Here is a 14,612-nt window from a genome sequence, read left to right on the forward strand (position 1 = left end):
CATGAGGGTTTAAGGGATGCAACTGTAGACCCGGTAACAACTTCAGCGGAGTTGTCGTCTTGCACGGTGATCAGACGCGGGTCGCGGGGAAAAGAAGGACATAGCAGAGTTGCATGAATCACGAATAAAGAGAGTGTATCCCGAAACATTCTTCCTTGCTGAAGCCGACCTGTAAAACCGGGTCATGTCAGCCTCGACGCCTATCAGTATAAGTCGAGCTTCAATTTCGTGGTGAGAATAGGCACGAGGTATGGAGTGCTGGGTACTACTATATGATCCGTGTGCCAATCGTCCCTACTGTGGGAGACTTGTGGCCCAGTCACCGTCAACATCAGAGAAATGCCGGGGGAGGCGAAAAGCATCGTCGGCCACTTTCGGTCTGCCAAGGAAAATTCTGGAAGCGAGATTTCTAAGTGATCACGTGCAAGCTGCCAGCCTCAAGCGCAAGCGCATTTCTTCGCGATAGTGTCGAAGGGACAACTTTCGACATTTCACTAAACTTTCATCCATAGTTCATCGACATATCAAGGTTGCGATTCTACGCGCCTAATCCAATAAACCGATACCATACGATAATACCCATTTTATCTCTTCCACATTCAACAAACGAACTCACACCCCCTCTTCACCTTTACCTAGCCATCATCTCGGAAATCCCACGGACGCGCCACAACAATGGCCAACTACCTCGCGTCCATCTTCGGCACGGAACAAGACAAGGTCAACTGCTCCTTCTACTACAAGATCGGTGCTTGCCGGCACGGCGACCGGTGCTCGCGCAAGCACGTCAAACCGTCGTACAGCCAGACGATCCTGCTGCCGAACCTGTACCAGAACCCGGCATACGACCCGAAGAACAAGATGAACGCGAGCCAGCTGCAGAACCACTTTGACGCCTTCTACGAGGACTTTTGGTGCGAGATGTGCAAGTACGGCGAGCTCGAGGAGGTGGTGGTGTGCGACAACAACAACGACCACCTCATCGGCAACGTGTACGCGCGCTTCAAGTACGAGGACTCGGCCCAGGCGGCCTGCGACGCGCTCAACTCGCGCTGGTACGCCGCCCGGCCCATCTACTGCGAATTGAGTCCCGTCACGGATTTCCGCGAGGCGTGCTGTCGGCTGAACAGCGGCGAGGGCTGCGTCAGGGGCGGCTTCTGCAACTTCATCCATAGAAAGGAGCCGTCGCCCGAGTTGGAGCGCGAGTTGGAACTCAGCACCAAGAAGTGGCTCAAGGAGCGCGGCAGGGACGAGAGGAGCATGTCGAGGAGTCCGAGCCCGGAGCCGACGAGGAAGAGATACTAAGAGGGGGAAAGAAACCCCGTTGGATGCTCAGGCTGAGGCTGAGCTGAGCACCAACAGCCCAAACACACCATCTCGCAGCTCAATGAGGAAAAGACAATGTCATACCACCGGTGAAAAGCCGCTTCTTGGGAATCCGCCAAAGCAAGCCCAACGTCTCCGATGGCTACACACACTATCACCCGCTCTCACGAAGGGTTCGTCGAGGGAAGACCTCGAGCACGGGGCAGGAAGCGACATCGAACAATTCGCCAGACCGCGCCATCGTAAGCTGGACACACACAGCATAGATCCTGGCCAGACGCATTCGCCACCAATCGGCAACACCTGACAAATAGTGGAAGGGGGGGGAGCTGAAATCCTTATACGATGTTTCGCAGTCCACTAAGGCCCGGACAGCGAGATGAAGCCCTGATACGCATGTCTTGCAGTTCCACTGAGACCCCTGGACCGCGAGCAGATCCAAACCACAGCGGGCCAATCCAATGGACGTGTCTGGACGGACACTTTCCCTCGTGAGACCCAAGTCCAGCACACGGAATCTCCTCCTCGTCCACCACTACTACCACTACCACTACCACTACCACTCTCGGTATAGCCTGGTGCCCTCGTCTGTGAACAGACCTCTCAGCCGCTTGGGCCTGATGTGCAAAGTGTCTCCGTTGACATGGAAAGTAGTGCAAGAGAAGAACGGGGGATCGAGCTGGGATCATGTCATGGCTTCTCGAGTGGTTACTGTTCTTCTAGCTTGATAGAGACGAAGACAACTCAGACAGGGAACAGCTTTGGAGACTGCCACAGGCAAGAAGTGATTCGAAGACTGCGCCTTCAGTATTCGAAGGCCTGATGTAGTGGCTAGTATCACAACAAGCGCATGAGCTCTTACTCGCATCCATTAAAAACCAAAACACTCAATGAATCCATTCTGGATCATTCAATTCTGTTGTCAAAGTCTAGTATTCAGTCTATTGGTATCCTGAAGGGCCGGCAAGGGGTAACTGTGCCCTGCGGCTTTTGGTAGACATGTTTCTCGTGATCTTCGTGATAGTCCAAGCGGTTTCTTGCGCCCACTTGGTGCTTCGGCTGGTCACATGTACAAGTCAAGCAATGTACAAATGTTCCCATTGCCTGAGCTGCTCCTGTAAACGGCTCGCTTTGGTGGGAGTTCGCAGACATATAATGGCTGTGAGAGAGCTTGGCCGGGTGAGTCGGCCGTGCTTTGTGGTTGACGCGGGGACAGATACCCACCGCAGGGTTGATACGTGATAAGATGTCGACGGTAAGTTGTATAGCTGCATGGATTTTGCTTCGTCAGAGTGAGTCGGAGTGGCTAGTGTATGTGGCCACAAGACTGTGATAATGATAATGCATCCAGCTCGATTGTCGGTATCTGGGCGCCTCGTCACGACCTGTCCTTGAAGGGCCCGACCTTCGAGAACCACAGCAGCACGAGAACAACGGCAGCGATGACGATAAGGAACCCGAATGCAATGATCCAGCCAAAGATCCGAGTGCGACGTTGTTTTCTTCGATTTCGTTCGAGCCATGATCCTCTGTGGCCTGTATGTCAGCAGGCCAGTCTCGATCTCGCATGCCGGGTTTATAATGCCAACTTACGTATGTTTCAACTGCGGCCTCGACGATACAGTCGACAAGGACCCTCCATCGGACATGTTTGCCTTCTCTTCATCTTGCTGATGGACCGCGACCGAAAACCGTTTCCAAAATGCCGGATCTTGAACGGCCGCCATTGCCGACACCCAACAAATCCAGCAGTGCTCTATGCTTGAGAGATCGTTCTCGAGTGTTCTGGCGTCCGAGGGCTTAAGAAAGTTCGGCAGTCGGGTGTCTCGATTGGAGAGATTGAAGGGTTGTCGCCAGTGTTTCGAGATAACGAGACGCACAAAACAGAGCAAGGTGCGACACAAAAATGAGTGGACGATACTGGAGCACGAAGGAATGAAGTGCAACAGATCTTGGACGGCAGCAGTAATGCCAGTGGCAGAAGGTCAACGGTGCAGGAACAACTCCCTCACATATTCGGCTTCAGGAAAAGATGGAAGGAATGAGCCTGGTATAGATGCTGGAGGCAACGCTGGCTCTTGCAGCCGAACGACAGTTCGCATTTCCGCATTCAGGAGGCTTGAGGTTCCACCGCCGAATTTGCTTCGTTTCTCCCGTGGTGCCCAGCGCTTTCCCAAGAGCCTCGTCAAGCCTTATCGTTGATCACAGTGTCGCGTGGCCTTGTGGCGGTCCATCCGATGGCCAGGCACTTCCCTGTTGGGAAACGGTAGGCGTTCCGATCAAATCCTGACGGCGCCAATCACGACAGTGGATGTCGTGTCCCGCTCGAGGCAATAATCTCTTTACCGGATCGCGATAATGCTGACAGCGGGAAGTGGGATTTGCGAGGATCCAAGAAACGACTATTGATTGGGCTGACGCGGAGACGATGCGAATCACAAGAAACAGGAGCGGTTTGAAAGGCAAAGAAAGGTGATCCGAGGTGGAGTTGACGGGAAATTACATCTGGACCATTGCCGGCTTTGCGCATGCGATTCCGACGCGTAACCAGACGCGTCAACAATTTTCCATTCCGGGCGTGTTGCTCCCCAAGTTCGGGGTGCGGCAGGACGGGAAGGGGATCTTCTGAATACCGTGTAGATCGGTGTCAGTAGCTCGCATTGCGTCAGCTTTTCAGAGTATTAAGCCTCGGATTGGAGATCAGCATCTAAAGAGGGTTTACGGAGTACAGCATAGACAGACACGGCACAGAGGGATCATCACCCCGTGCAACAAAGCACCCATTGACGCCAGCTTCGTCATAACCTAACTCAGTCGCCCGCGCTGTCCGGATATTGCAGTCGTCTACGGCCCAAAGATGACATAGCGCATCATCGCGAGCGCGTTCCCCAGCAAGGTGAAGACAGTTCTTTTCTTTGGGTTCTCCAGCACAACTTCCGGAAACCTCTCCTCGGCGAAGATGGCATGCGCCACTTCCCTGGTCAGAATGCCACCGGTTTGCGCAGTGTTTACAGCGCCGACAGCCTGCAAGACCCGGACAAACCACAAGTTCAGAGGCAATTTCGGGGCTCCTGCCGCGCGACTCTCTTTGTCTCGCCGAATGAAGGTCTTGGCCAGCGATCGGTGGGTGATGGGCCCGCCCTCTGCGTCGTCGAGCATGGCTTGCAGCATATCCGGCTGAAAGGTATAATTGTCCCCTTGGTGGAAATCGAGGCGGGTGAACGACGAGTCGTGCTCGATGACGTTGTGCCGGCGTGTGTCTACCAGGTCGAAGGTGCCATCGTTGCGGAGGAGAGGAGGGAGACTGCTACAGAGCGAGGCTGCGGCTAACCAGTCCATGTGGAGGGCAGTCTCCAGCGCGTGTTGGACTTGCGGAATGGTGAGGTTTCTCCCATCTCGTGGTCTGTGACGCGGGCCAGTCAGTAGGTTTCCTTGAACGCTCATTCAGGGTCGAGTTACAGCCAGCCTTGGTTTGCCAACGCATTCAGCCCAGGACACGGTCCCCGATGCTCAGCATCTCCTTTGATATACGTGTGATCTGCATTGTTCGCGAGCTTTGCCTGAGATTTCTTATCCAGATACCCTCCTGTGACGGCCGTCTTCACAATGCTGGTGAGGGTTAACTGCATGATGGATCACAGCGAGGATGCCGGAAGAGGATAGCGAGGTCTGCAGTGAGGTTGTTGTGAGTGCTTCTGAGGGTGCGAGTCTGTCGGTAATGCTGGCTCAGCATGAACAATGTTGAACCCATCCTCACCGATCTGTCACATGCGACTCGTATAAGTTCTTCTCAGCTCTTGCCCGACAAAGCCACTCCGGTTGCATTTCTGGTGTTGGCCTGTTACACAGCGTGGGTGGCAGCTGCCCTGCAGGAGCAGCCATTTGCGGGGTCGTAATCAGTGCAAAGGCACATGAGCTGAAGGCCTGATACGAAAAGCTGATGGTTGACTGCAGCAGAGCTGACTGCTTGGTGCGTGCCTGACGCTACCGAGCCAGTCAGCCCAGAGGAATTTCAAATGGTGGCTTGGCCCAAACGGATCAGCCACGGAAACTTGCAGCAGTCGCCTTTGCGATTTCACCAATGTGATGAGCGTTGTTCACCATGTCACATCTGCGCCTGAAGGAAGTAGGGAAGTTGCGCAGGGCGTCGACTGAAGGAGCTGAGCCGCCATAGCAAGAACATGTGACAATCGCTCTCTTTTTAACATGTCTCACCCGACTGTGACTCTCACCATGTTGTCCCAGCACTCGATATCTCCTGAACGTCCTCAGTCACCGCAGCCATGGACGAAGCAATTCGACCAAGCTACAAGGCCGGTCTGTTCGATCGCTTCACTATCGCGCTCTTCCATTTCGTCAACAAGTTCATCCCATGGCACAAACTCCCCAGCTTGATCGGGGCTTTGAACCTCGAGGCAATGCGTGTCGAGCTCCGGCAGTACAATTTGCACGATGTCTACCCTGATGGCACCGCTCAAGGCACACAGGCGACCTGTCCCATGACCAGCACCCGGTTCGAAAAGGCGCGCAACTCTGATGGCAAGTTCAATTCCACGGAGATGCCTCTGATGGGCTGCACCAACATGCGCTTTGGCCGGAACTTCCCCAGAGCCTTCTGCCCAAAGCCGCACGAAGAGGACCTCTGGAACCCGAACCCGAGAATGGTAAGTTCAGCAAGGAATATCCGTCGCCCTCGAGGCCCCATCGGCCGCTTTTCAAGTGACCGATCTCGAGCTTCCATGCGTGCGCAGATTCATGTTTCAGGCATAGACTCCAATGCATGGAGATAGTTCTATGGGTGAGAGATCAAGCTGACAGAGTGACGTTGGTAATGACAGTTGAGCGAGCGCTTCATGAAACGAGATAGGTTCATCCCCGCTACGACTTTGAACTTGTTGGCGGCGGCGTGGATTCAATTTCAAACTCACGATTGGTTTGTTCACGAGACTGTAAGGTGACAGCCGTCGGGCGATGCCGGCCATCGAGCTGACGCTTGACAGACTGAAGAGATGTACAATATCGAACTACCTCCTGGAGATTCATGGGAAGGCGGCGAGACAATGCACCTTGACAAAACGAAACCGGACAAGATTCTCAGCGACACGGACCATAAATCTCCCGGATACAAGAATCTCAACACCGCCTGGTGGGACAGCTCGCAGATCTACGGCTCCAGCGAAGAAGTGACAAAATCATTGCGCAAGATGGACAGCGACGGAAAGCTGGCGCTCACGAGAGACGGCCGAGAGCAGTTCCTTCCTCGCGACGAGTTCGGGTTGCCAAAGACCGGGTTCAACAACAACTGGTGGATAGGCATGGAGATCTTGCACACTTTGTTCGCATTGGAGCACAATTCCATCTGCGATATGTTGCGCCGCAACTACCCAGACTGGACAGGCGACCAGATCTTCGACAAAGCCCGCCTGGTCAACTGCGCGCTCATGGCAAAGATCCACACCGTGGAATGGACGCCTGCTATTCTCGGGCATCCCACGCTCCAAATCGCCATGAATGCGAATTGGTGGGGTCTGGTCGGCGAGAAATTGACAAAGTTACTCGGCCGCATCTCCAAGACGAGCGAGGTCATCAGTGGTATCCCAGGTAGCGGTGTTGACCACCAAGGCGTACCTTACTCCCTGACTGAGGAATTCGTCTCCGTCTACCGCATGCATTCGCTCGTTCCGGATAAAATTGCTTTCTTTGATGCTCAGGATGGCCACCATCGCAAGACCATCCCCGTTGAAAACATGCTCTTCACCAAGGCACAAGAACCACTTGATCCACCTGAGAATCTCAACTTCGCCGATGCATTCTACTCCTTTGGCATCAACTTCCCTGGCGCAATCACGAACAACAACTACCCGGCGTTCTTGAGAAACTTGAAGGTGCCAACAGATAAATTCACCCGTGACATGGGCACCGTCGACCTCGTCCGGGACCGTGAACGTGGAGTGCCTCGGTACAACCAATTTCGCCGCCTGTTGCGCATGCCTGCTCCGAAGACCTTCGAAGAACTCACAGGCGGCAACAAAGCCCTCGCGGCAGAGTTGTCAGACGCGTATAACGGGGATATCGAACTCGTCGACACCCTGATCGGTAGCCATTCCGAACCACTCCCCAAGGGCTTCGGGTTTTCCGATACGGCTTTCAGAATCTTCATCCTCATGGCATCGCGTCGCCTCAAGAGCGACCGATTCATCGCTGGACAGTGGAACGCAGACATGTACACGAAAGAGGGTCTAGCCTGGGTGCAGAACAGTACCATGAAGGACGTCCTCGGCAGACATTTTCCGGAGCTGAAACCCGTGCTGAAGAACAGTAAGAACGCGTTTGCGCCCTGGACCATGCTAGAGAAGAGCAAGGCCTATGGCGGGATTGAGACCAATGCACCAACGAAGTGAAGCAAGGCAAGGGTACAACTTGGGCTGGAAAGGTGATGGAAACATTATCCTGCCGGTACTGTAGCAGTGAAGTCGGATGCTGTCCGCGGACGTTTTGGGGCCTATACCCTGGTGCATGACTGAGCATGACCGAGCGAGTAGTAATATAGCCAGTGTTATACAGCAAGCGTGCCCTTTCCAACACAAAACACCGATTTCATTCCCGCTGTTCGACATCGAGTGGGTGACAGGGGCAGTGCCGACTGATATGGTCATATGCTGCGTAATACAAGTGCGTACTATGATCACTCCGGTGCATGGCCCCTTGTCCCCGTCTCCTTTGGCTTCGCGCCCGCCGCGACCTCCTCAATCGCCTGGCTCAGAATACCCAATCCCTTGCTCATATCTTCCTGGCTAATGTTCAACGGCGGGATGAACCTCAAGGTATCGTAGATACTGGTGGTCAAGATCAACATGTCCTTCTCCATACACTTGGCCTGCACTTTACTCGCGTAGCCGTGCCCACCGACGAACTCCATGGCCTGCATCAGCCCGAGTCCGCGCACGTCGTAGATCAGGTGCGGGAACTTGGCCTTGGCGTCGCGCAGCATGGCCGCCATTTCTTGGCCCCGCGCATTCACGTTGTCGAGCACGCGTTCCTCGCGGAAGGCCTTGGCCACGGCGATGCCGGCGGCGCAGGAGACGGCGTTGCCGCCGTACGTGCCGCCCATGGAGCCCGGCTGCTGCGTGTCCATCAGCTCCTTGCGCGCGGCGATGCCGCTGAGCGGGAACCCGTTGGCGATGCCCTTGGCCATGACGAGCACGTCGGGCCGCACGCCCCAGTGCTCGACGGCGAACATCTTGCCGGTGCGCCCGAACCCGGACTGCACCTCGTCGGCGACGAGGAGGATGCCGTGCTTGTCGCAGATGGCGCGCACGCGCTCCAGGTAGCCCCGGGGGACGGGCACGTAGCCGCCCTCGCCCAGCACGGGCTCGATGACGATGGCGGCCGTGTCCGAGGGCGCGGTCTCGCGCTGCAGGAGCAGCTCCAGCTGCGTCACGGGGTCCATGCAGCAGTCCTGGAAGTTGCACTTGCCGCCCGTGTGCGTGGCGATGGCGCAGTGCGCGCAGTCCGGGAACGGCACGGCGAAGACGCCGCCCATCAGCGGCGCGTACCCGGCCGAGTAGACCGTCTTGGACCGCGTCATGGCCATGGTCCCGAACGTGCGGCCGTGGTACGACCCTTGCATGACGATGATGTTCTGGCGGCGGGTCGCGTGCCGGGCCAGCTTGACCGCCGCCTCGACGGCCTCGCTGCCGGAGTTCCAGAAAAAAAAGGTGTCGAGGCTGGGGTGCGGCATGAGCGGGATCAACTGCTCGATCAGCTCCAGGTAGGGCCGCTGGAAGGCGATGTTGACCTGCGCGTGCACCATCTTGGCCGCTTGCGTCTGCGCCGCCCGCGTCACCCCCGGGTGGCAGTGGCCCAGGTTCGCGACCCCGATGCCGCAGGTGAAGTCGAGCATCTTGCGGCCCGACGCCATCGTCACGTACGACCCGCTGCCGGACTCGATGACTTCGGTGGCGAGTCGGCCGATGCCGCGGGCGACGTGCCGGGTGCCGAACTCGGCGAGGTTGCGGATGGACATTGTGATGTGTGACAGTCAGGGGTTTCTTTGTCTTTTTGTTACTGCTGCTGCTGTTATTATGGCGTGTGTGTTTGTGTTTGAGCTCAGCCGAGGATGGGCTGGTGAATATGGACTGATACCGTGGACACCACACCTGCTTGGTGCCTGCGTGTGCCTGTCAGTCTGACCGGCCAAGATGTTCCTGGGACGTCGAGGAGAGATCCGTCAAGCTCGAGAAGATCCGAATCAAGGGACGTGGGTGGTACATCATGGCGGATTCTGAATTCCTCGTTTGGCGGTGTTGATTACGTTTGTGCGCTACGTCATTGGTGGATGGTGGGCGGGTTCAATGACAGGGATGGAGATGCAAGCTTTGTCCGCTGACTGTCTATTGCTTATCTTCGATGTTAGCGGGGGGGTTGAACAGTTAGCAGCCGTGCATCAGGCAGGCAAGGTGTCGTGCTTCGCTTAGAGCCTCGCTTGCAGAAATCCGCTATGTGAAACGTGGCGGTATGATCATACAGAGGATTGACCCAGATATCAAATCACACAGTAGTTGCGGGTGATGCGGCTTCTGGTAAATTGTATTGCACAGATCTCCCCACTTCGTCTACCCTCGTCTATCTGGCCGGTTCATGCTCGCGGCGAAGCTCACAGAGAAGATCGCATCTCGGCTTGTCGCCTGATATTACGCCTTCTCCTGGTCGACCTTGTCAACATGCTCAACCGTCGCCTCCACCTTCTCAGTCATCAGCTCCTTCACTCCCTTCAAGAACCAGACTCCCACGAGAGCGAGCACCACGAAGGGGATAATGCTCGCCCACGCGAGGCGGTACGCATGAGCGTATTCCCAGTGGCTGGCATCAACGGTCTTGTCGATGATCGTCGCATTGATTCCCGGGACGTCCGTGAGCCCAGCCCCCGAGGATAGTGCCGTGAGCAACGCGGGGACAGATGATGCGGGCAGACCGGCTTCGATGGCGGCACCGCCGACTTTATCTGGGTACGACTTGAGCCTTCCATTGATGATGGCGTCGAGGACAGCGGAGCCGAACGCGCCACCGATGGCACGAGCGGAAAATCCCAAACCCGTCGCGGTGGACAGGAAGGCGTGAGGAGCCGTGAACTGGATCAGAGCAACGATGAGGGTGAGTGGACCGGATTGACCAAAGCCTGAGAGCACGTTGATGCCGTATTGCGCCTGATTCCAGCTGGGTTTGACGACCGCATAGAGGATGCAGCTGGTCGTCGTGTCAGTAGAGCCACGGTCGAGGAGATCGATATCGACTTACACGACGAGGAACACTGTGAAAGTGACGATCAACGGAGTCTTGAGATCCTTGTACTTGGTTGCGTACAACCTGCATGATTCTTGTCAGCTATTGCAGAGCGGTCACATTCGGCGCACCACTCACATAATCGGGATAGATGCGAACAAGCTGACCAGACTGTAAGACAGTTGGCGGATCGAAATCTTCCACGCGTCGGTTTGGAACCCGAGATTCAGCACAATTTGAGGTGTCACGCTGTTCACGGCCGAGTAGAAGATCCATCCTTCGACGGCGAACGAGAACACAGACAACGCGAAGTTGGGCGACCCCTTGAAGAAGACGTGAGCCACAATGCCGTCGTCTCGACCTTTCCATTCTGACCAGCAGTGTTAGCACAGCGGAAGAATGAAGGCTACCCAAGGGACCATGTCATACCGTAGAGGCAAAAGAGGACCAGGAAACCAAGACCGATGCCTAATGGAGCGGCAACATGCGCGTCCGACCATGCGTAGGCACCACCCGCCCAGTCCAGAGCGAGCAAAAGCAGGGTGCAGGCCACAATGAAGAGAGAAGACCCAATGGGATCAATGGCCCAGATATACTGCTTCAGAGACATCTTAGGGTAATCGGAGCGTCGTGTGGGGTGGTAGCAGAAGAGGAGGCCAAAGAAGGTCGCCAGATGGAATGCCGCCTGCATCCAGAAGATATCCCGCCAGCCGTCTGGACTGGCATTCGTGACACCGCCCGCCCCAAGGCCTCCAACGCTACATTCTGTTAGCGATATGTAAAGTCACAGCCTGGGGGCTCAACCAACAGTCCGCCTACCGCACCTCCCAAGAAAGCGAAACCATTAGCAAGCGCTCTGTATTTCAGCGGCAAGACCTCGCTGGGAATGGCTTGGACGATTGCAATTGTGCTCAGAGTTGTCCCGATGAGGATACCGCCTCCAATCAGCATCGACATTGACGTGGCTTTGGCTGAAATGACAGCTCCTGCAAACGCGATCAATGGAGGGACCGAGGCCAGCCATTTGCGGTCCAGGACGTCGCTCAGTCGACCAACAATCGGTGACAGCACAGACTGCATGAGCAGAGGGCCCTCTGTCAAGCCACGATTAGCCGGGATGACCACTCAGCTACCGGTGGTTCTGACTCACGAATGATCCAGCCAGCAATCGGAGCACCGCCGAGATCTCGAATGATAAATGCAATCACGGACCCAGCTGCCACAACGACGAAGACTTGAGCCATGATGGCGAAGCAGGTGACGAAGACGACGAGCCATGATCGCCAGCTCAGGTTGATATGCTCGGCCTCGTTGAGCTCTTGAATGTGTAGTGCAGGGGGTTCGAACTCTGCAGCCCGTTGCCTCTCACGCTCACGTTCACGCTCACGTTCACGTTCCTCGGCGTGAGCTGCATTCTCGATCACCTCGGTGGTCTGTGAGATGTCTTTTTCGGCCATCCTGTTGGCGATACACGTTCTCTTCAGGCACAAACCGAAAATGTGGGAGAAGCGAGGAAGCTGGGGTTAAAGCAAGGGAATCACTTCCTGAAAAACATTCTCCCCTGCGAGATATACACTAATCACCGGGCCGGTGCGATTGCCATTCGCGTGCTTTGTCCATGGGTCTGGCCACCCCGTTCTACCCCGGCAGTTGGGCTGGAGACACTTAGCGGGCGGACTCCGTCAATCCTCTCCGCAACAAACGAGCGTGTCTGGCCTGAGGCTGGAGGAAATTGGAGAAACTAGTCGAGAAGAGGATAATGGGCAGAGGGACAGCTGCCAATCGTTTAGCAGTGGAATCAAAACCAAGGGGGGTATTTTCCGGCAACCCATCGCTTCGCCGCTGCACGTGGTGGGTTTTATGACCGGCGGCAAACTAGTCACAAGATCTCTAATCAGAGCGATGGGAAGGACGAGGTCGACCGGGTCTAGGTTGAGAGCCGCAGGAGATCTTGCGGCTGTGAGACGAAACGAGCTGGAAGTCAGAAGTGGGTAAAATCCCCCCGCCGCCGGCCCCAGCGATACTGGTGATACGAGGTGGAAGCAGTGGGATTATGCGGAGAAGCTTGTGCGTGCTTGTGGGGGTGAGAAGCTCCTAATTTAGACAACATCAACGGTCAATTTTGCTGGGATATTCACATATCGGAAATGGGAGAAATCCAAGATTTGCTGTCGAGAGGCCCGAGGTGGTGCGGCTGTACTAAGCATACTTCTTGTCCTGACATTGCTCCGACTCACTGTCGGTAGCTGCTGCAGATAACATCAATTACACCTGTGATCATTTGAATGTGGTCGGCGTTACCATGAGTGAGGTCGCCTCTGAAGCAAAACCTGGCCACATTGTCGATGTTCCCCGTCAATCAACCACCTTGACCACAGCGGAGTGAAAGGTGAAACTAATCGCTGCACCGGAACCGTGGAAACAATGCACTGTCACGGAGTCTTAGTGACAATATCCCTTGAAGGGCATCTGGGTGTGACGGTCACAGTGTGGGTGAGGCAAATATTGAAGTCTTGCCAAAGTGAAAGTTGGTGACTGTCTTCTCACTGGATGCCGGACCTGTGACATTTCTCGCTGCAGTTCACATCACTGCGACATCCTTCACTTTTCCATCTGTTTGCCGTTTGGCACTGCCTCAAGGGACCCCCTGCTACTCTGTGCGCGTACGTCGGCTGACAATTCCACTATCTGAGTGCCGGTGTCTGTCTTGCTGGACGCCTGGGATACCTGCTCCTGGTAAGCAGTTGCGCAATCCATCATTCTGGGAGCCTCGGCGAATCCCGAAGCAAAGCTGAAGACAGTGCCTCAACCTCGTGACAGCGACCTAATAACTATGCAGAAATACACCACCAGAGAGGTCCTTGAGGCCGCGCTTTCGGGGCCATCCCAGGTGTCATCCGCCACGACCAAACGCGTCCTTGAATGGTCTGAGCAGGTCCCATCTGGACTGCGCCCTGCAGGCTTGGAAATGGAGACCCCCACACGGATTCCGAGTCAAGACCGCATGTCGATGAACGCGCCACTAGGGACATCGACAGCCGTGGCTTTACCCAACCTCGAATCGCGGAACAACGCACCACGGGCCGAATCCAGCGCGGCGGAGAAGGATTCTGGCGACATTCTCCACGAAGAAGAGCAGACAGTACCAATCGCTCCGGCAACTCAGGCTGCGTCACCGCCCTCTCAGTCTTTGGGAAAGAGACGCGTCCCTCATGCGAGCAAAGACGAATGGGCGGAAAGCAGTGGCGATGAAACAACTGTCCATGTACCGAGCGCCGATACTACTGCGAGCGAGTACTTTCAGTCGGTTGCAGCAAACAGCTCGAATCGCAATGCACGCAAGAAAGCAAAGACGGTGGCAGCTGTAGGAGGTCCGCGGTACAAGAGACTGTTGGGACTGAAACAGGCATCTCCCAAACCGCTGTCGATGTCCAGTACACTCTGCCTGAAGTATTGTCAAAGACGCGTGCTAACAAAGACTCCTAGAAACCGCTGTGGATTATCGCGAGCGTAAGAAGATTGAAAAGTCATATAAGGAGAAGATCTGCGCATTCATCGACAACGACATTCTCCAACGCGTCGATTTCGAGGGTGGCATCACGCCGGATGGAAGATTGTACAAGGCTATTCTTATGATGATGGAGCGGAAAGAAGCCCGGCCGAAACAGGCTGTTACACCTTTTGACGATGGCCCAGGGAGTTCAGATGACATCGCTAGATTGAAAGCGGAGAATCAAAAGTTACGAGAGAGAATCGCGGACGCTTCGCGAGTTCTTGGACACGTTTAACCTCAATCTTTGGCACTCGACACCTGTCAGCTTTTGCGAAGGAATGAGAACGGGGGAGACATGACATCGTGCTTTCACTGTGGCATCCGAAGGAACTGCTGGCGGGCTGTATTTGAGCGCTGAGCGTTAGGCGTTGACCAGCTGCACCATGTGAAGGTCTGAGTGCGGTCGCTCAAGATGCTCGCGAGGTTCAGAAAACGGAACCATGCAATTGTC

At 55.4% G+C, this 14,612-nt stretch overlaps 7 protein-coding genes across 7 annotated transcripts; 3 read left to right on the forward strand and 4 right to left on the reverse strand.

The window, feature by feature from the left end:
- Nucleotides 1-675: 675 nt before the first annotated feature.
- G647_09910 (uncharacterized protein) lies at nucleotides 676-1,305 on the forward strand (the record flags this gene model as incomplete). The annotated part of the gene is made up of 1 exon (XM_008725902.1): nucleotides 676-1,305. The coding sequence occupies one exon, from the start codon at nucleotides 676-678 to the stop codon at nucleotides 1,303-1,305; it is 630 nt and encodes a 209-aa protein (XP_008724124.1).
- Nucleotides 1,306-2,704: 1,399 nt separating this feature from the next.
- G647_09911 (uncharacterized protein) lies at nucleotides 2,705-3,053 on the reverse strand (the record flags this gene model as incomplete). Its single annotated transcript, XM_008725903.1, has 2 exons — nucleotides 2,705-2,855; nucleotides 2,920-3,053. 2 exons carry the CDS (start codon nucleotides 3,051-3,053, stop codon nucleotides 2,705-2,707), a joined length of 285 nt encoding a protein of 94 aa, XP_008724125.1.
- Nucleotides 3,054-4,170: 1,117 nt separating this feature from the next.
- Nucleotides 4,171-4,955, reverse strand: G647_09912 (uncharacterized protein; the record flags this gene model as incomplete). Its single annotated transcript, XM_008725904.1, has 2 exons — nucleotides 4,171-4,729; nucleotides 4,786-4,955. 2 exons carry the CDS (start codon nucleotides 4,953-4,955, stop codon nucleotides 4,171-4,173), a joined length of 729 nt encoding a protein of 242 aa, XP_008724126.1.
- Nucleotides 4,956-5,609: 654 nt separating this feature from the next.
- Nucleotides 5,610-7,727, forward strand: G647_09913 (uncharacterized protein; the record flags this gene model as incomplete). The annotated part of the gene is made up of 3 exons (XM_008725905.1): nucleotides 5,610-5,990; nucleotides 6,165-6,275; nucleotides 6,327-7,727. The coding sequence occupies 3 exons, from the start codon at nucleotides 5,610-5,612 to the stop codon at nucleotides 7,725-7,727; spliced, it is 1,893 nt and encodes a 630-aa protein (XP_008724127.1).
- Nucleotides 7,728-8,011: 284 nt separating this feature from the next.
- G647_09914 (4-aminobutyrate transaminase) lies at nucleotides 8,012-9,352 on the reverse strand (the record flags this gene model as incomplete). Its single annotated transcript, XM_008725906.1, has 1 exon — nucleotides 8,012-9,352. One exon carries the CDS (start codon nucleotides 9,350-9,352, stop codon nucleotides 8,012-8,014), a length of 1,341 nt encoding a protein of 446 aa, XP_008724128.1.
- A 667-nt stretch (nucleotides 9,353-10,019) lies between these two features.
- G647_09915 (uncharacterized protein) lies at nucleotides 10,020-12,065 on the reverse strand (the record flags this gene model as incomplete). The annotated part of the gene is made up of 6 exons (XM_008725907.1): nucleotides 10,020-10,572; nucleotides 10,624-10,692; nucleotides 10,747-10,978; nucleotides 11,038-11,366; nucleotides 11,417-11,702; nucleotides 11,759-12,065. The coding sequence occupies 6 exons, from the start codon at nucleotides 12,063-12,065 to the stop codon at nucleotides 10,020-10,022; spliced, it is 1,776 nt and encodes a 591-aa protein (XP_008724129.1).
- A 1,376-nt stretch (nucleotides 12,066-13,441) lies between these two features.
- Nucleotides 13,442-14,396, forward strand: G647_09916 (uncharacterized protein; the record flags this gene model as incomplete). Its single annotated transcript, XM_008725908.1, has 2 exons — nucleotides 13,442-14,042; nucleotides 14,095-14,396. The coding sequence occupies 2 exons, from the start codon at nucleotides 13,442-13,444 to the stop codon at nucleotides 14,394-14,396; spliced, it is 903 nt and encodes a 300-aa protein (XP_008724130.1).
- Between the last annotated feature and the right edge of the window lie 216 nt (nucleotides 14,397-14,612).

This window comes from Cladophialophora carrionii (genome assembly GCF_000365165.1).
Source record: "Cladophialophora carrionii CBS 160.54 unplaced genomic scaffold supercont1.11, whole genome shotgun sequence".
NCBI lineage: Eukaryota > Fungi > Ascomycota > Eurotiomycetes > Chaetothyriales > Herpotrichiellaceae > Cladophialophora > Cladophialophora carrionii.